Source organism: Chlamydotis macqueenii, chromosome 8 (assembly GCF_036417535.1).
Source record: "Chlamydotis macqueenii isolate bChlMac1 chromosome 8, bChlMac1.mat, whole genome shotgun sequence".
In the NCBI taxonomy this organism is placed as follows: domain Eukaryota; kingdom Metazoa; phylum Chordata; class Aves; order Otidiformes; family Otididae; genus Chlamydotis; species Chlamydotis macqueenii.
In genome coordinates, this window is record NC_141563.1 from 36,053,747 (window position 1) to 36,073,323 (window position 19,577).

A 19,577-nucleotide genomic window follows, 5' to 3' on the forward strand; every position below is an offset into this window, starting at 1 on the left:
TTATTTGAGGTGCTGATCATTTAAAATGTGGAGTGCCTTGGTCATATTCCTTACGTTGCTATACTTTATAGCTCGGTTGAGTTAAAATAGTTGGGAGGTATTTGAGCAGATGAGTTAATATCCCCCTCTCCAGATCCTTTTAATGAAGGAAGCTGGGCTCATTCCTTAAAATGAAAGGGGTTTTTTAATTCTTTACCCTTCAGAGTCAAAAGAGCTCACAAGGAGCGTGCTGGGCTCCATCCCGGCTCATGCCAGCAGCAGAATTTTAATTGAGCTTGGGCTGCAGAGCCTTTTATTTCTGCTGAAAACATGTGAGCCAGAATACAGTTTGATTAGAAAATCCTGGGCCGTATTTGTAGGTCTGGAGAGGTAGAGAATGTCTTCACTTGTAAAATAAATGCACTTGCTCTCTGCTGTTGCTTCTGGGGAACACCAAAGTCTCTTCATGATGGTTATTTTAAATGGAGGTACTTGTTGGAGCAGAACTGCAGTATGTGTGTTGCACAGAAAATTCAACTTTCCTTTTTTCGCAGGGTGAGAACCATGAGGTCTGCAGCTCCATAAATGTAATGCTAAAGAGGACTGCAAGAAACTAGTTTATAATGAGCAATTATGTTCACTAGTTCTTTTTTTTTTTTCACTGACTGTTTGTGCTCTTTGAAGATTCATTAGTTAATGATTTGACTATGCTTTGAAGATGCAAAGTGGTATCTAGAAGTGCTAAGTGTTATCATATCACATTCCCTTTGAAGTTTTATAAACTCTGTCACATAGGGCTTTCTTTCTAAAAGTCCTTTTTGCCTTGCGAGATATTTATAATTAGAGAGAATGATAGCTTCTAATACTCTCGTGTTCATGCTTTCCAACTCTGCCTGTCTGCAGCAAAAGTTGGGATCAGATAGTGCTGCCTTCGTGGAGAGGACAGAGGTTTCGGAGTGATGTGGCAATACTAGCTCATGGCCAGCTCTCAGATGGCCATGTCCATCCCCAGTCTGTGGCTGGAAGTAAGGGATTCCACCCTGGGATTTCTGCGTTTGTAAGACTTGGACCCCTGGCTTCCTCTAAGTAGCGTGATATTTGCTTTTACGTGCAAAAATAAACTTGACCAGAAAATGAAAAAAGTAGATGGGAAAAATGGGAACCACAGGTCAAGCATATGGAGCCTAGCAAGCGAGTACGAGTGAGATGCCCTGCACGCGTTTCTGCTAGTGCTGCCAAGGGTGTGATTCTCACAAATTTAGCTTTTAGCTGTAGGCTAGACGAGCAGCTCACCCTACAGTGTATTTTTTGTTGGGAGCCTTTTGACCTGGCCAGAGGTTGGCTTTGCCGGAAGGACGAGGTGAGAATAAAGTACAGGCAAAAAACGGGGGGAGTGGAAAGTCCGGGATAAGGGAGGTTAGACTGAAAAAGAGTGTCTGCTGGATGTCCTGGCAGGGACTAAGAAACGAGGAAATACCTGCAGGGCGTTCTTACAGCTTTAGTGGATGGAAAATAAAAGGGCACTTCAAGAGAAAATGTGCGTATTTTGCAGCCAGGGTTTATCTGCTGGGAGGTTGTCTACTGTGGTCATTGGAAAAAAGAAAAAAAGGCAAAGAGTTGTGATAAAACTGGTAGTCTCTGGGGAAGGCGTTATTGAGCTAACATACCAACTGATGGAAACCATGAGCAGAACTTTGTGAAAAGCAGGAGCAGCAGAGAAGGGCACCAAGGCTGTAAGGAGTTTTTTAGGGTTTGAAACCAATTGTTTTGTGAGGAAAGTAAACACTTTTAAATCCAGATACTCTTGTGGGTAAAAAGATACACTTTTTTTTTTTTCTCCTTCTGAGGTTTTGATACTTTTAAATAATTTTTCTCCAGGCTTCTCTTTGCAACTTAATAAAGGGTTATAAAATATTTTCCTAGGTTCCCACACCTGTGGCCACGCAACAGGTACTGCACCTTCTCCGAAGAGTCAGGCTGCCAAACCCTCAATGAACTCAGAAATTAATCTGGGTTTTCCCAGACAAAATTTCAGAGAGGAAAAGAGGGTAGGTGCTTTGGAGGGGGATGAGGAGAGGTGTTTTGGGTAGTCCTAGCTATAAAAGCTAGAAATTCTGTGTGGGTTGGGTTCATTTGGTTTTTAATTAAAACTAATTATGCCTAAGGTTTTTCATGGTGCCTCAATTTGACAATATGAAAATTTCACATTGCTGTGTTTCTCTGCTACACAGAAACCGTTGTCAGTGACCAAAGAAGCCTACTCTGTATAGATCAGAATTGGCGCTGCTGAACTGGTATAGTATCAGGTGTAAAACCAAAGCAAAGACTTGGGAGAAATTCAGGGGGAACTTGAGTGAAACAAACAATGTGCACAGATTTGTTTGACTTTTGTTTGCAAGATGATGAGTGTTTTCTTTGAAAGTGTGAAAATTCCTGAGGAAAAAAAGATTCCTGCTCCCAAGAGCATCACCAGGTTGGTTTTACCTGTGCACAGGGGAGGGAGAGAAACAAGCTTTGGCACCTTTGTTGGGATTTAATTGGGGTTGTTTGGTTTGTTTTTTTTTTTTTTGGAGAAGGATGAGAAGGCGAGAGGTGTGAGCAGAGTGTAGTTCTTGTCCCTAACTCAGTTATTAACCCACTGGGACTTTTAGGCACTATGGAAATATAAAAAACTGGCACAAAGAGGAGGGGGGAAAAAAAAAAACCAGCCACAAGACAGTGGTTTTTACAGGGTAATTGTGCTGAGCTGAATGTGGAGGGAACGCGCGGCCGCAGCCAGTCAGGGAAACTCGAGAAAGTGCTAAACTGTTGAGGATGTTGAACTTAAACTGTACTCTGCGTGGATATTTTGTGGTAGAGTGTCTGGTTAAGGCTTGAAATGTGTCCCGGAGTGGTTTCCAACCCAAATATTGATGTATTTGATACTGACTGAGATCCAGGAGATGAAACTGTCTGGCCTGTTTTCAGTGTCAGTCCTAAAGGAAATGCAGAAAGTAAGTGATCAGCAAAAGGTGAAGCTCTGTAAATCAGAGCTCCCCTCTGCCAGTTCTGGGCAGCTTTGTAATGAAAGAACGTAACAGGAGAAATGGGAAGAAAATACTTATTCTACCCACCCTCCCACCCCTCCCCCACCCCAAGCTGGTGTGATTCGTTTTAACTGCTAGGTAAAAACTAAAGAATTCCAACACTCAACTTTTACTTTCAGTTTGCTAAAAGCAGAGACGATTATGCGCCCTGAGTGGAATCTAATCCTGTCCCTGCCGCGATGGCGAGAGGGTTTGTCCCTCCCGTGCTAGTGACTTTCCATTCCCTCTCTCCGGAGAGCGTTTTTCCCCTTGCTTTAGGGGACACAGCCAGCCTGCGTCACCGGCCTGGCAAAGCCGGCGGATGCATGGAATGAGCGCCGATCCCTTCGTCTCAGCATTCTTGCAGGGAGAGCAGTTGAGGTGCACGCACCGGGTGGCAGCTGGGACATTTCCATTGCACTACAAGGCAGAAATCCCAATAAATCCCAGTGCCACCTCTGCCTTGGGTGATTACAACTCTATTTGTCCCCACCTGGGCTCTGAGTGCTCAGAATTTCCGCAATATCCGTACATTCCATTGGTTTAGCTTGATGTATTAAATATCTTACTAAGTTATTAGTGCAGATGGTCTTGGCCCTGGGGTAGCTGCTTTACTTGTTTGCTGGTTTTGGTGGTGTTTTGTGGTTTTATTAATGCAGTCAGATTTGCTAACATCGCTAAGCTATAGCTCTTGAAAGATTTTTATTGTTACTGTTAAGTCGTGCTTCCTCAAAGATTATATTTTAATAGGAGAGCGAGTACATTTTAAACAGAATGAATGTGGTTTATAAACTAGGGGAGTGTTTGAGAGCTGTACCCCGCGGTTATATTCTCACCTTGGGTCCTGCTTGACTACGTGTCTTGGGAATGTGTCATTTACCTTCTTTGTTCTCCACTTCTTGTCCGTGCAATGACTTGCTAATAATCACCTGCCACAGAGGAGTTTCCAAGAGACTTGGAGGACAGTTGGGATATAGCTGCTGAGAACTGTTATTGTCATTCTTTCTGCATTTTGTGATCTTGAAAATGGGAACCTGGTGGGGATGCTCGCGGTGAGGATGGGTGGAACCAGCGTGGAGCCACCACCCACCAAGTAGCACTTGGAGAGCATGACCACCGCATAACCCTTTGAAGAAATTTGCTATATTTTTCCTGAAGAGTGGCTGTTTCTCCTAACGTGAGGGCCCCACGGTGCTGTTAATTATGGCACAGGGATAATGAGAAACTTGGGGAAATTTTTGAGTCCCAGGAGTTGGAGCTGTGCCCATCTACCCTTACACAAACAGGAGAGCATGATGAACAAAGAGGAAAGATTCTCCCTTCTCTTTTTTTTTTTTTTTTAACCTTTTCAACTCTTTCTGTACAGTGAGTTGTTCCTTGACCTACATTTGTGTTTAAAACTATTTTTTGTTAAATGTTCACGGAGACATTTTAAACTGCTGTCAGGATAGGCAATGTTAACAGATTGGCTTAGAGAGCTGTAAGCAGCAAAAGTATGTAATATTTTGGAGTTATTTCAGCATAAAGAATGCATGATTTTTTTAACGTTAGGGCTTTTTCTTTATGAAAACGATGTGGACAATGTGTCTATCGTTCCATGTCAATGTACAGATGTATACATATGACAGATAATTGCCTTAATCTCTTTCTTCCTTGCTCCTGCCTTGGCTTTGTGGGCCCCAGTTGTCATCATCTGTTAAACGAAATCTGCCAAGTCCAGTGCTAAGTTTCCAAAAGCCTTTAACACGTAAATCAGACATTAAGGTCTGTCAGTCCTCAAGTAGAGCTACTTGTAGTTGGCGTTGGGACCCAGGCTCTTCTCCAAGCACGTATGAGAGAGGCCTTCAATAAACATACCTCCAGGTCTGACCTCCTTTTGTAACTCTGCTTCACTTCTCATTTTTCCTTTACAACCTTCAGTTCTTGCTGATAACCTGAAGTCTAACCCTGGAATTAAATGGCAGTATTTCAGCTCTGAAGAAGGCATTTTCACCGTTTTCCCAGCCCACAAGTTCCGGTGCAAAGGCAACTACGAACACCGCAGCAGGTATGATTTGTCTCCTTACGGTTTAGTGGGCAAAGCGCTAAAATTGGATTCCTCAAGCGCTGATTTCATTTCAGCATTACACTTTGCCAAGATGACAACGTTCGTGAGTAACTTTTAATGGAGTCCTTTGGGTTTTCTCAGGTTTGTTTTTTAAAGTACCAGTTTTCACTTTTAAGAAACTTTGAAGTAAAATGTAATTACATACAGGTTCCTCACCTCTCCCAAATCAAATAATCCATAAATAGCAGTAACTTGTAAATTGTAGGTCAGCCCATAGGCAAAATTGGTCTTGTGTTTGACTCATACTTGACCCCTGTTAATAAAGTAGTGAGCGTGTGTTCTACTGATTTGAAGGGTGCATCGCTGTGGGGAGGGATGTGGAAGGATGAGAGACTGGAAAGGGCGCAGGTAGCAGCATCTTTCCAGTCTCCATCCAAGGTTCAAGTGGCACGTTGTGAGAGCAGGGAAGCTGCAAGAGTGGAAACTTTCTGTTTCTACTAAGAAAACTAGAAAAAAGGATCAAATGTTGACATGAGGGTTTTTGCTCAGGGGATTATTCCTGTTGTGTAGACATGAAGCGTAGCAGTTGCAGTGCAGTATTTTTTTCCCTAGCCTTTGCTGTCAGTATTACGGAACTGATCAAGACTCGAGGGTGGAATCTTGTGAGAAAGTGCAGTGGCGTTAGTATCTCTGGTCACACATTAGCTAATTGTACCAGTTAATGAATGCGTGTGGAGGAACTATCAGCAGAGCCAGGTATGTTTCTACACAGCTGAGTGTACAGAGACTCAAAAGTGTTTTGGTTAGCTGTCCCTGTTGAGCAATCAAAAGTTTACAGATGTTATCTTCTATGTGTCATCAAAGCATGAAGCGTCTGGGCTTGATTAAGTTTTCTGTGGTCTTGGAAAGGTGCGGTCTGAAGGCGTGAGAGCTGGGGGTACCCCAGTCTTGATCAGAATTTTGGCTCTAAACCCACTGGTGATTTCATCTTAATCACTTGGTCACGGTCATAGTTTCTCCATGGCTAAATAAGGGATCTCTTTTTGCTAGTATTCACTTCAGAGGTTAGTTTGGATGGATTGATTGGTTAATACTTAAGTGCTTTGAAGATCAAAGGCCCGATGGAAGTTCTAGGTATTAATACCAGAGTAGAGCTGCAGGCTGTTTTACAATTAAGAGCTGATTTGTGCTAGTTGTTTATTGCAGTGCCTTGTCTAAAATCTTCTGCATTTCCTTTACTCCTAATAAGATTTCTGTGGGTGCCTTTGATATAATAAAGTTTAGTTCGCAAAACTCACACTTGACTCTGACTGGTTTGGGATCTGGACTAAAGAGGGAGGAGAATCCTGCCTGTTGAATTCTTCCTCCTTCCCGAAGATCTTCCTAATTTGTTCCAGTTTGAAACCTTGGCGCGAGAGCTTGTGAAACCTTTCACGCGTCTCCCACAATATTGAACTGGATCTGAGCACTGCTTTACTGAAAACATGTTTGATGTTAGCACAGACAGACACAGGGCAGCACCCGGAGCCTTCGCCAGATTGGCCACGGGCTTTAAAACTGCGCAGACCCAAGGGCTGTGGAGCACGATCCACATGGAATGTGTGCCGGGGCACCAGGAGAAGACTCTTTCTTGGCCAGAAGCCTTCCCTTATTACAACAAGCCGAACACCCTCTGCTAATGCAACTCGACATGGTTGCACAGGTTTTTACTTGTCACGTAACCAGCAAATACCCGCTGCTGCGCTTACTGTTACACATGAGTAAGGTTCCCGGTACCCTGTGTTTGTTGTGAGGCATTTCTTGCTCGTTAACACTTAAGCAAAAATTTGGTGTGAGCTGCTGCAAACAGTAAGCCAAAAACACTGCTGCTGTATCAGCAAAATTGTTTATTCTTAGCTGGAAATGGTTGCTGTGACGGAGGAGAAGGATCTGACACCTGATTTTGGTAAAAAAAAAAAAAAATCAGAAGGCTAAAAGCGAGGGCCTTTTCTTTGTGTTCAGATTCTCAGCACGCCTTTTCTAGTAGAAGTTTTCGTAAAGGCAAAAATTCCTCTTATAATTCATTGTTTCTTTGTTTTTAATCTTCAACTATTTTCACTTGTGAACATTTCAGTGGAAATTACACGATGACTCCTGACAGTGGTGTGGGTTTTGTTCTCCTTCAGGCCTGTCTACGTTTCTACTGTTCGACCTCAGTCCAAGCATATCGTTGTCATAGTGGACCACGGGGCTTCGGTCACGGAGACGCAGCTCCAGATTGCCAAAGATGCTGCTCAGGTTATTCTGAGCTCTATAGATGAACACGATAAGGTAAGCTTTCTCCAGGCAACAAGCATGTTTTCATTGGTTTCAACAATGCTCGGCTTTTTCAGTTTTCATCCAGATACTTGAGGTGATGGTCAGCAATGTGCAATGAGGAGAGCCGTGCTCGGACCCTGACGACTTCTGAAGTAGCAGATTGCTTTGAGCAACTCATTTGACCTCTGAGGCTGTCTTTTTTGCTTGTGAAAATGGAAATTATTTATTCTGCTGCTGTACGGGGGTGAGCTGAAACATAAGTAGTGTTTGGGAGATTCCCAGACAACCGTGATACCAGCAAGGGAAGGATAAAGCAAAGGGCCAAGAAATACAGATTTTATTTGTTGCTCTTCCACAGATACTTGACAATGAGAAAGCGCTTAAACTGTAGTTTTTTTAAGTAGAGATTACAACCAGGGGCCCATAAAGTGCTTCTGCAGAACTACAAGCAGTCCCCAGTTTGGTCTTTATTTTCAGTAATCCTTTGTTAGGAGGACCTTGATCATTCCTTCTGCTTGGGGTTTGGTTTTTTGTTTTAATAGGAAATGAGTTTCAGTCAAATCAAGTTGAAGAACAACTGATTATAATCTTTGCCTTAAGTCTTCTCATTACTAGTTTGGGAAAAACACTTCTAACTTGTGTGCTTTTAGAGAGTTTTAATACAGTAAAATAAAGCTTATAGTTTAGCAGAATTAATAGTATTGTCATTTAGTGTCAAAAGTATTTGTCTTAATATAGACCTATAATGAAGAAAATACATTTAAGCCATATATTACTCAGTGAGTAGCTCAGTGGTTATAAAACCTGTTATACGGGTGTATAATTGCTGCTTAATTCTATGATTGTCTTGCATCAGTCGGGATTTATAATGAAGTATGCCACTCGTTTAATAAGGCTGGTATGTTATGTGTGTATTAATGCAAGTGGTACCACTACCTGCTTTAACTTATTTACAGGATGCAAATTGGTGGTAGATTTGGCTGGCTTTGACTGAAACATTAAAACAACATCATGCTTTGTCTGTGAAAAGTTCTTAGAGGGTTTGGTTTACTTCGTTTTCTGTTTGCACTCCAGTTTTCTCTAGGCACTCAAGGCTTTCCTGAAAATGCTCTCTGCTGATTTTGTGTTCGGTTATCTCTAGTTCACTTAGGCTTCTCCCTAGAACAGCGTATTAACTATTCTGTACGAGCAGAGCGAAGCTGACTTCGTCTGAGAAACAAAGACTGAAGTCTCTTTTTCTTGAAGTCACCATAAGTCTAATCCTTTTCAAATTTGATGGATTTATGCCTCAAGCATTTCTTTTTTAACAATTGAATTTTAAATCCACGGAATCTCTTCAGTGGCTTATCATTGTGTTTTCTATATCGACGCGTAAAGAATTATAAATGGTAAGGTAATCCAATATAGTTTCTTCTCTTTCAAGATCTCGGTGTTAACCGTGGCAGACACAGTCAGAACCTGCTCGCTGGATCAGTGCTATAAGACGTTTCTGTCTCCTGCCACTAGTGAGACAAAGAGGAAGATGTCCACCTTCGTTAGCAGTATAAAGTCATCTGACAGCCCGACGCAGCATGCCGTGGGATTTCAAAAGGCTTTCCAGTTGATACGAAATACAAACAATGGCACAAAACTCCAAGGAAGTAAGTCCCTTGTTGTGCAATCCTCATTATTTCTGAGGCTTGCAAATATTTTCTTATTTGGCATTCACTCTTTGACAGAGGCCAGAGGAGTCTAGTGTCTTGAATATTTAAAAAAAAAAAAAAAAAAAAAGGAGGGGAGGAGTACGTGTTTTTGCTAAGCGGCATTTACTTGAACTGGAAGCTGCATGAGTGACTGTTGACTTTGGCCGTTCCCTTTTCATTTATTTCATTTGCTGACTTCCTTTTGACCTGCGAGATGAAAATGCAGGGTTGAATTGCCTGATAGCTGAATTCTTTCCCAAACGTGTGCAGGGAGGTCATTTTAATGAAAATTGCTGTTGCTGCAGGTTCACTGACTTACTGCAAAAACGTAGGTGTATGGGTAATCCTAACTGGAATCCTGTGGAAGTGGCCCTTGCTTCTCAGGGAAAAGAGGGTTTTGAGAATACCAATTATGGGTGATATTTTATGGAATGTGAAGTTGGCCTGGCTAAATTTTCCTTCATCTGAGAACATCCTCCTGAATTTTGCTGTATGCATTATGGGCTTTCTCCTTCCCGTTCCCAAGATTTGGGGGTTTTTGTGTTGGTTGTAATGAGGATGTGGTGAAAGATGTGGAAAAGATGGATGTGAAATTGAGTGGCACGTTTGCTTGCCAGGAAGCCGTGGAAGGCAGATTCCTGAAGCTGTGCTCCGAGTGCTTGTTGGAGCCAAGTAACACTGCCAGTGGCGTGGCAGGGTGGAGAAAGCAGACCGATCTCTGTCGGTTGAGTCAATTTATGTAAGATCTCATAGTTTGGTCCTGTGCCTGCTCCAGTGAGCGCAAATTCTTCGTTGTCCTGAAGGACATCAGATCAGATGCTGCACAGAACGCAAGAAAGTGAAAAAGAAAAGTTCAGGAATGAAAGTGCTTTGGAAAGACTAAGGACACGTGCTCCTGCTTCATGTGGCTCCAGTTTATAAAACTGTTTTTTATAAATTGTTTTTATGTGAACCATTTGCTATTGAAAGTTCAGCCAACTTCTGAACTTTAGGCTACAGATACAGTGAAACATGTATCTGGCTGTACCTTACTCGCTGAAAGGTGGAGTTGTCAAGGGCAGATTTTTACCGTCCTCTGGCAAAACAATGAAAGGGGTGCAACTTTCTAGAAAATAAAAAGTGGAAAAATGCAGTGCTGCTGAATTTGGCTGGGATAAGATGCACTAGTCATCCGTAGTTGTTCGAAGAACATCAGCTGTAGAGTCTTGCAGCATCCTCCTACGTGTCTTTTGTGTTTGGCACTGTTTGTGTATCAGGATTAGAAGGTTTTAGTATATTTTTCATTAATATGGAAACACGTACTGTTACTAGGTTTTAGACCAAACAGTTGTTTTGGGGCACAAGTACAGAAAGTTAAAAGAAAAGGCAAACGCTTTGGATTTAGGTTTTCTCTAAGTGTGAAAGATTTTGAAGATGTAATGTGTATATAGCCTATTTCAGAATTCGTAGGGTGAGGCACAATAGGTTTGAAAGAGGATGTTTATAAAACATGTCTCATTTTCTTGTAAATAATATTTTAATCTTTTTTTTAAAAAAAAGAAAAATAAACCTAGAAAAAAAAAAAACACCATTCATTTCACTGTTAATTTTCTAACATCCTGTTCCCGGAGAACAATGTGTGGGTGTGTCAGGGAAGCTGTTGAGATACAGCCTTGCTCCCGAATTCACACTGGAAAAGTTAAAAGGGAGCTACTGGTATGAGGTGGAAGAGTTGTGCCTTCAAACACGTCTGAATTTCCTGCCTTATGCCAGTTCCTGTTCCAGTCCTGCTCTGCAGACTCTCATCCCAAAGTGTAAGAAAATGCTCTGCCACCAAGTACCATCGTTCCCTGAAAACCCTCCAGTTAAATAGGTGGAGTCTGTGTGTGTCTGTGTATATCATTAAAAAAAAAATACATATATATATATCACACACACAATTGCAGTGTTTGTATGTATTATACACACACACACACTCTATAGATAGGTGCAGTAACGTACACTGAGCACAAGCTGTCACAAGTGTAGTATATGAAATAACGTAGGATGATCAGCTGTGGAACGCTAAGATGCCCTGCTGAGCCCTGTTCCCCAGTACAGACTTAGGACTGTCTCGCATTGCTCCTGCTCGCAAAGCTTTTAGACCGCAGCATCGTGCCTGGCTGCAGTGTGTAATGCCTGTGCTATAGCATAGGTGATACATTAGCAATTTTCCTTCAGCTACGGCCAAAGCTGTATTAATACTCAGCTTTGCTTTTCTCCATTGTGTTAGCTTCTAAAAAAAAAAAAAAAAAAAAGGCAGAATTTCCCCCCACATTAGCAGCTTCTCTTAACTTATTTGTATCAAAAGCTAATTCTGGCTGAAATTCTTTTCAAGTCGCAATGATAAAATGTACAAGTCAAAACATTCATTCCTATTTTTTTAAAAAAAAAACAAAAAACAAGAAAACAACCAACAAACCCAAATGAAAACCAAAGCAGATGAGAGAGCAAGTTGGTGTATAACCAGCTAACCTCCTGTGCTTCAGGTTACGTGGTGGTGTACGATCCCTACAAGCGTCTTAATTATATGCATCAACCACTTTTAATACTGATCGCTAATACGATGGAACAGGACGGCGTGTGAGCAGGGGTTTGAATTTACGTGCTCAAAGGCTTTGAGGCAGGCTGTTCAACAAGAACATACTCGGCTTGAAAAACGTGTCCAACGTCGTGCAAGACAAGCCGATGCTGAATGGCGCTGTGCTGTGTCGCATTGCCTGAGCGTTGCGCTCTGGCCTGCGCCATACGAAGGCCATCAGGTGCCTTTCGTCCTGCGGTGTCCTCCAGCTATCGCGCTGCAAGTCAGGGACTAAATTGCAGCAGCACTAATGCAGGAGCAAAGAGGCAGTAGTGGGGGGAAAGGTCTTTTGCAGGGATTTGGGGTTTCTGATGTACGCCTGTGCCTCCACCGTGCTTCTGCAGGGGCCAGTCTGGCCGCACGGGCAAACCTTACTGGAAGGGAGGAGGAGGAGGGTCTGGGAATCAGCAGCCACAGCGATGCCGAGCCCCCTGCACAGCTCTTGCAGCAGCAACAGCTGGGAAAGCACCGTGTGCTTTTTGCCTTAGAAATACAATTAGATGCTCCCCGGGGATGCAGCGCAGCTCCGCTCTATACAACTACAGGACAGGAGAAGAACAGTGGGTCAGGAGACAAAAGTTGCAGGTTTTTTCTTTTGTTAAGCCCTCTCCATGGAGTTAGAGCCGCTTCTGCTGCGCGCTGATCTCCTGCGTGCCGCTGCCTGACTGCGGCCAGGCCAGAAGGTGCCTGTGAGATTTGCTCAGGAGAAACAAGGCACGGTGTTTCTGGGTAGCTGGTAGGCAGCAGATCAAACAGATGTTTGTTAAATGGAAGTTTAATAACAAAGGGTAATTCATGAGACTGCAGATTCATACTCCTGTAAATCACAGGATGATTTGGGTGGGAAGGGACCTTTCAAGCCCATCCAGTCCAACCCCCTGCAAGGAGCAGGGACATCTCCAACCAGATCAGGGATGGAATCTCACAAATGAAGCTGTTGGCAGTACATGGCTTGTAACAGATGTAAAGACTCTCACCACAGGACTTCCCTGAGTTAAAAATCTAACGCACTTTCTGCCGTATGTATATAATTCTTTTCAGATACTGATATGGTCATAATTTATCTCTCGGCTGGGATTACGTCAAAAGATTCCTCGGAAGATGATAAAAAATCTACTCTACGTGTCATCAATGAAGAAAATAGTTTCCTCAATAACTCAGTAATGATTCTCACTTACGCGCTGATGAATGGTGAGGAATGTTTTTGTGTTTCCAGTGGATGAACATTCCCTTTCACGGGACAGCTAGTTGTTTAAGCTCATCCCAGTGTGATTCCACGCCTTGTTGGGAGCAGTTTCTTTATGGGTTTTGGCCCATGTGATCCAGAGGCTGCATCCAGGTGTTACCTCTTTGGTGTAAAAACCTCTGTGCCACTATATGCTTATGTATCACAGTGCAACTGCTTGCGGTGTAAAGTATCGTTGCCTAAATTGTCTGGTGCAACCAGACTGAATTAAATTAGATAACTATTGCAACTGTAAACCTTCCTGACACTGTACTCCTGTTTCGTGGTGCAGCAAAGTGAGGGTATATGTGACTTCTATTGCAGTCATTAGCCGAGGAGCATGAATGTAACATCAAACATCGTCTGAAGTGCTTTGATAACTTAGGACCTAATGTAAGAGTGAGGTTAAATATGCGGATCATGCACACAGTAGTTTGGCATCTTTTTCCAACAGAGTGTTTTTAATAAGAAGGCTATTTGTTGTATTACTAAAAATTGCAAGGGCCTCTAGCCAAGGAAGCTGGTGCTTAAGCTCATGTATCATTTGACTGTAAATTTAAACACTCATTTGAGCCCTAATATGTACAAAAGTCTTTGATTTGTCTGCAGGAATTGAGCCTGAGACTTGGGTAAAATGTGAAACTTCAACATTTAAACTAAAGAACAAAGCCTGTTGTCTCCCAGGGTGTATGGTATGCTCCTGGTCCTGCATGTGGACTAGCCACCGGTGGAGAACAAAGAGCTGTCCTGTGGATTTATGGGTCGCATAAGTCTTTGTTAGAAGGTCTTTGTTTAAAGCGGTGATGTGAACAGCATGTTGAATTTTTGCACCATGCAACAGTATGCGAGAGGCAGTCTCATTAAATTTTGTACTAGCTAATTACTCTTCCTAAAACCATATTTGTCTTTCAGGACTTTACCTTGGCTCTCAAATAAGTATGTTCAGTCCTACAGTATAGGATATCTATGTCTTGCTTTTATTGGCAGCACTTTGGAGTAAGATACCGAAGTCTTACTGGAAAGTAAGCTGCTTCTGTCTCCTTTCTTCTATTTCTCGCATCTCTGTTTCAGAGGGAGTGACAGGTTTGAAGGAACTGGCCTTTCTGCGAGACCTGGCAGAGCAAAACTCGGTGAAGTACGGGGTGCCGGATCGAACGGCCCTGCCTGTGATCAAGGGAAGCATGATGGTCCTAAACCAGCTCAGCAACCTGGAAACTACGGTTGGCCGATTCTATACAAACCTCCCCAACCGAATGATCGATGAGGCAGTATTCAGTCTGCCTTTCTCAGATGAAATGGGGGATGGTAAGTGCTTACACTGAATTTAGGTATAAAAACGTAAGAGATTAGCTTGCTTTTTGCTTACATATTCCTAAATACACTGTAATCTTATAAGGTGATGCTTTTAGGTGTGTTCCCAAGGCAAATGTAAGATTAGCCTTTCATGCCAGTAGGTTTTTTTATCTGCAGAAGATCTCGTTTTGAAAAAAAGTGGTACTAAGGCATGGAGTAGGTAGATTCAGGTTGGATTCTCAGGAGTGAGATTTGTTCTTATATATGTGTATGTGTACAGCATCCATGATTTAATTTGTGGAGAGAAATTCTTTGTACTTGAGGGAAACAGTCTTGTCATTTTGAAATGACAGCTGTGACCATGCTGCACCGTTGCAGGGTTCATTATTTCAGTACTTCTGTATGTCTTGAGATCTTACAGGTAGGCTCAGGGGATTGCACTGGCCCCCACAGTTCCCCACTTTAGCTTCAGCACACTTGGTCTGCCCCCAGCACCAGACAGAAGAGGAGGCTTGAGATGGCTGGTGATGGCCCCGCCAGTCTGGAGCAAGGGATACACTGAGCGTAGTGGAAGCCTGGTGACAATTTTTCCGTAGACTGAATGCATCCTGAAGAATATCTTAATGCAGCAGATATCCACATCTGGTTCTCCTGTCACTTTCTAATTTATGCTGACGTGATGGGAAGGGGCATGGATCTGCCCTTTTACCTTAAAATTAGATGCCACGTTAACAAGCACTGTTATATCCAGTAGCAGAGAATAAAGGTGTGGGTATTGACAGAGACTTCTGGGAGCGTGCCAGCATGTGGATAAGACGAGGCACACGTAGGAAATGCAGAAATCGTTTTGATTTGTGCTCAGGATAAGCATGCGCTGCAGGGTGATCCGATTTGGGTTCTTGCTGGGAGCAGGTTCAGGAGGAAGGGCTTAGGCTGAGTCTGAGGCTTAGGCTGCTCCCACAGTGCTGGCAGAGCTCCCCCGGCTGGACACGCACCCTGGGTCCCACTGCCTGAGCTAACACTTCCTTAAGCATCAGCAGCACTGCTGCTCCTTCCACCTTTGGGATCTGGTGCCCAAAAGCTCAGCGTACACGCTTGGAAGGTCGGAGCTGAAGGGTTTACCCCTGTTAGTCCTTGGGCAGCTCGCCTGGTGTTTCCCTAGCGCTGCTCCTGCGCTTTGTGAAGAGGTGTGACCATCACAGTGATGTTAGGAAATAGATTTTGTGATTTTATATTGCTTTGACAGTTGAGCAAATTCTGTTTTTCTTCATTCAGGACTTTGCATATTCGTAGTCTCGGCTAGCACGTGGGAGTAGGTCAGGGTTTATGCTGAATAGTTTCGAAGGGCTGCTGAGTGTAGGTTGCACATTCACCTTGTGTGTTGAGTCCCAAAACAAATGTAAGACTATTCCTGAGCAAATCACTTCTGAGTCAGTAGGCTTGCTGCTTTCTGTGTTTCCTAACCTGGATAATTAAGCTTTATTATTACTCTCACAAAGCCATATCCAAGCATAATGGAAAATTTGAGCAACAGAAGGATTAGAAATGGTGCAATAAAGGCTTGTCTTGCATAAATATCCAAGTGTACTTAAAAGCTTATACATGCAAATGAATTTTCTATTGGTTTGAAGGAAAAGAGCTGCTAAGTTTCCAAATAGCAATGGTGTAGAAAGTAAGAGAAATGAAGTATTACTGGGAGTTCTTGCCTCAGGCACAAGATGTGTCTCAAACCATTGTGTAATTACGGGTATGATTCCCAGTACAAGTGGCCATACTGGGATTTAGTTAAGCAGAGGAGGTTTAATGTTCTGAGTGTGCAGTTAGATGAGCAATAATTCATCCCTGTTACTGCTTTACAAGTACAAATTCTCTTCCTCCCTCCTCCCCCTGGTTTTTAAATTGCCTTAAATGAAGTTAAAGGAACAAAATTCTGTCTTGGCTTTTCATGCCAGTGCGTTCCTTATCTGTAAGGCATCTGCTTGTAGACTGACGAAAGCCCCAAAACATTGATTGTGGTGTGTATTTTAATGAATTGATTAAATGTACCTTAGGTCACTCTCAGAAACATAGGAATTAACTAACTGAGGAGAGTAAGTGACAAAGCCAGATGTGACAGATAACCTGCTCAGCTTCCCTGGAGGTTTGCCAATGTTTTGTCCGTATTCCAGCAAGGAATACGCTATAAAAATTTAACTGTATAACATTTTGAAATGATAAAGCACGTGCCTCATTTCCTCTAAAAATAATTAACTAGATATCATTGCTGATGGTTTTATCTCGTTTCTCTCATTCCAAGGCCTGATAATGACTGTAAGTAAACCGTGTTACTTTGGAAACCTGCTGCTGGGGATTGTTGGAGTAGATGTTAATCTCGCGTATATCTTGGAAGATGTCACCTACTATCAAGACTCCTTGGGTTCCTACACTTTCCTCATCGATAATAAAGGTAACGTTTGGCTCAGATAATCTCTTCTAGTCCCACTGAGATCATTAACCATCAAAAGGAAACTCTTAATTCTCATGTCTATAAGTCATGAATGATAACAGTTATGAAAAGTTTAATTGCATGGTGTTCACTTACTTTTGCCTGAGACTTGCTGGAGACTGTAGGTGGATTCACAACTTGAAATTTCTGTACTGGAGTTTTGATGTGGAAATGCTTACTTGATGTTGAGATTTTCTACGTGTGTAACATCAGATGTTTTCTAGACCAAAAGGGAAAACTGGTGTATATATGTGTCCAGCTCCCTTCCTCTGATCCCAGCCTCTTTTTATTGCTTGGCTCTTCGAGCTGTCTTTCATTTGCAGCTTACCTAGTTCTTCGTTTGCAGCTTCTTTGATGATAATACTGCTTGTTCACTGACATTGGTTAAGCCTTTGCAAAAACTGTATGTACAGTATTATTCTTTTTTTTTTTTTTTCTCCTATAAATACTAATCCTGGGCTCAGTTGTTACAGCGCATTCAATGTGTGGGTTTGTGTCTTTATTTTTTAGGATACACTCTTATGCACCCATCCCTTACTAGGCCATACCTGCTGTCTGAACCACCGCTCCACACCGATATTATCCATTATGAGAACATTCCAAAGTTTGAGCTGGTGCGCCAGAACATCCTCAGGTAAGGAACTGGGATGCAAGTCCAAATGTCAGCCGTCCTTAGGGCACTAGATTATTTCTAGAGGAGTTCTAGGAGAGTATAAGGTAAAGTTCGTTTTTGTAGAATATCTGGATATGTGGATGGAATTCCACACACCTCTCTCCGCTCCCTGCCCCCAGCAGTTCTGGTTTGTTTTTTTCCCCTCCGTCTTTCTTCTATTTTGTCATTTGATGTGCTAAGCAGTGGTTTCCTTAGCTGATCTGGGGAGTACTCTTTCTAATCTCCCTTCCGTGTCAGGAAGATTTTTCCACTATTTGGTCTGGGTTTTTCTTTGTCTAATCTGAGTATGTGATTTAACTCCAAATGTGTTGGTACACAAGTGCATTTTCAGCATACATATACCTTTTCTTCACCTAAGACAGATAACAGTTAATCTCTTCCTATATTGTGATATTTTTATAAATGTACAGTAGATGAGTTTTGCTTAAGCACTTAATCACTTTTTAATAAAATACTGGATGTTGTATCTGCCAATACAGCATTCCCCTGGGCAGCCAGATCATTACGGTTCCTGTGAACTCCTCACTGTCTTGGCATGTAAACAAACTGAGAGAAATTGGAAAAGAAGCTTACAATGTCAGCTATGCCTGGAAAATGGTAAGGAATAAATTGCTGCTGTTGCAGGGTGGCATAGAGTAAGTTTGTGTATTGAAGAGTACATTAATGTTCTGAATGTAGTGAAGCATGAAGTGTTGCTGTATATTGAAGTATGAAGGGTTTGAATTACTCAGACTGCGTGAATGGAGGGTTTTTTGTTACAGTGAAGAACCGATGAAATAACCGTTTCGGGTTTGTTACCATGTCATCCTCAGAGATGTGTCCGTGTGTGCTCTTTCTTCATGAAGGCGCTCATTTCATGAGCCGTGTAATGTACAGTTACGTAGAGATTATACTTGTCCTTCCCGACGGAAGTGAATCTGTGCTGGTCTGGATGTCACACTGCAAGCCAGGTGACATGTAAATACCTACCAGAGACCAGACTGGAATGCAGTGCTGAGGCAGTGTTCAGTATTAAATCATTCTTTTGCTTAGCACTCTTGTTATGTTTGGGGCAGAGTAGCACAGTCCATTAATTACTACAGTTGGGAAAATGCCCTCCCGACACTGAATGTTGCAGAACTGTATCAGTAGCCAGTGATGGTGTTTGCTGTCATTTAACTCTTTTCTTCCAAACATTAGTTACATCGAAGCTTTCATTGAAACTGAGTACAATGTGGATGCAACAGGCTGTATTACGAGTTGTCAGAGCTTTAAAAGAGCTTCTAGCAGGTGTCTTCCTTTCTTCAGTTTTGAAAATATGTGAACAGTAATCTTGACCCAGGGATTAAAATGGAATCTAAGGTTAAATATAATCCAGGTGAATTTCACTGATGCCAGAAATAATTGGCTTCTTCTTTGTGCCAACAAACTCAAGAGGGTACTTGTGGATTATTTCACAGTATTAAGTCGAATCCAACCTAAAAGATTAAACTGAGCAGTTTGAAGATATTATATCTTCCACTTTGTAACAGAAATTCACATAGGAGGGTGTCTGGAGCAAACTTTCTAGTGTTGCAAAGCTACGTTAAATATCAAACACCCTTGCAGAGCAGCTAGGCAGCTCCAAGTGTTGCTAGTCTGATGTACTATAGGATACTTAAAATAAACAGACCGGTAAAGCTTGTGAGACATGCACCAGCCAATTAAGAGTGGTAATGATAAAATCTTATTTTCAAGAGTTAATTTGTCTGTATTCTTCATAAAGGGAATACTGGTGTGTTTTTATCAACTGTCAACCTGAAGCCTCTCCTCTGTTAATGACACTTCAGAAAGTATCCATGAAGCAATGTTGGAAATTATTGCTAATTGAGCAACAAAATTTTAATGTAAACTCTTTTCCTGGAAAACAAGTGTTTTTATTTTGTGCATACACTACAGAAAAGTATTTTTTGTATAACTTAGTGGCTCCAATACATACAGGATGATTACAGACTGAAATGTGGCTGAGTAATCAGACCACTGAAGACAAGTGTCTCTATCCTGCATGCAGACCAGTATGGCTCAAGTACAGTCCTGCTCTCTGTTCTCTGTAGGATCAAGTCCATATTAGCTGTTTTGAAAAGGAGTTGTCTGTTTTCAGAGAGAGTGGGAACTGTGATCCTTTGGAGTATGGCAAAGTGTGATGCTGCATTCCAGAACTGGATGGGATGAGCAATTAAAGAACAGAGAATGAACGCTAGATAGAAAATAAG

At 42.2% G+C, this 19,577-nt stretch overlaps 1 protein-coding gene across 6 annotated transcripts in view; it reads left to right on the top strand.

Annotated features, from left to right (window-relative positions):
• Positions 1-19,577, top strand: part of CACHD1 (cache domain containing 1) — a 98,202-nt gene that overhangs the window by 57,088 nt on the left and 21,537 nt on the right. For all 6 annotated transcript variants that reach the window (XR_015259174.1, XM_086753215.1, XM_086753216.1 and 3 more), the window contains 8 exons: positions 4,965-5,091; positions 7,257-7,401; positions 8,813-9,029; positions 12,712-12,861; positions 13,967-14,200; positions 16,485-16,634; positions 17,184-17,307; positions 17,826-17,943. Coding sequence is in view for 5 of the 6 variants with exons in the window: in XM_086753215.1 (XP_086609341.1) it covers positions 4,965-5,091; positions 7,257-7,401; positions 8,813-9,029; positions 12,712-12,861; positions 13,967-14,200; positions 16,485-16,634; positions 17,184-17,307; positions 17,826-17,943 (1,265 nt within the window). In the remaining variant the exon portion in view is untranslated. The remainder of the gene's footprint in view (positions 1-4,964; positions 5,092-7,256; positions 7,402-8,812; positions 9,030-12,711; positions 12,862-13,966; positions 14,201-16,484; positions 16,635-17,183; positions 17,308-17,825; positions 17,944-19,577) is intronic.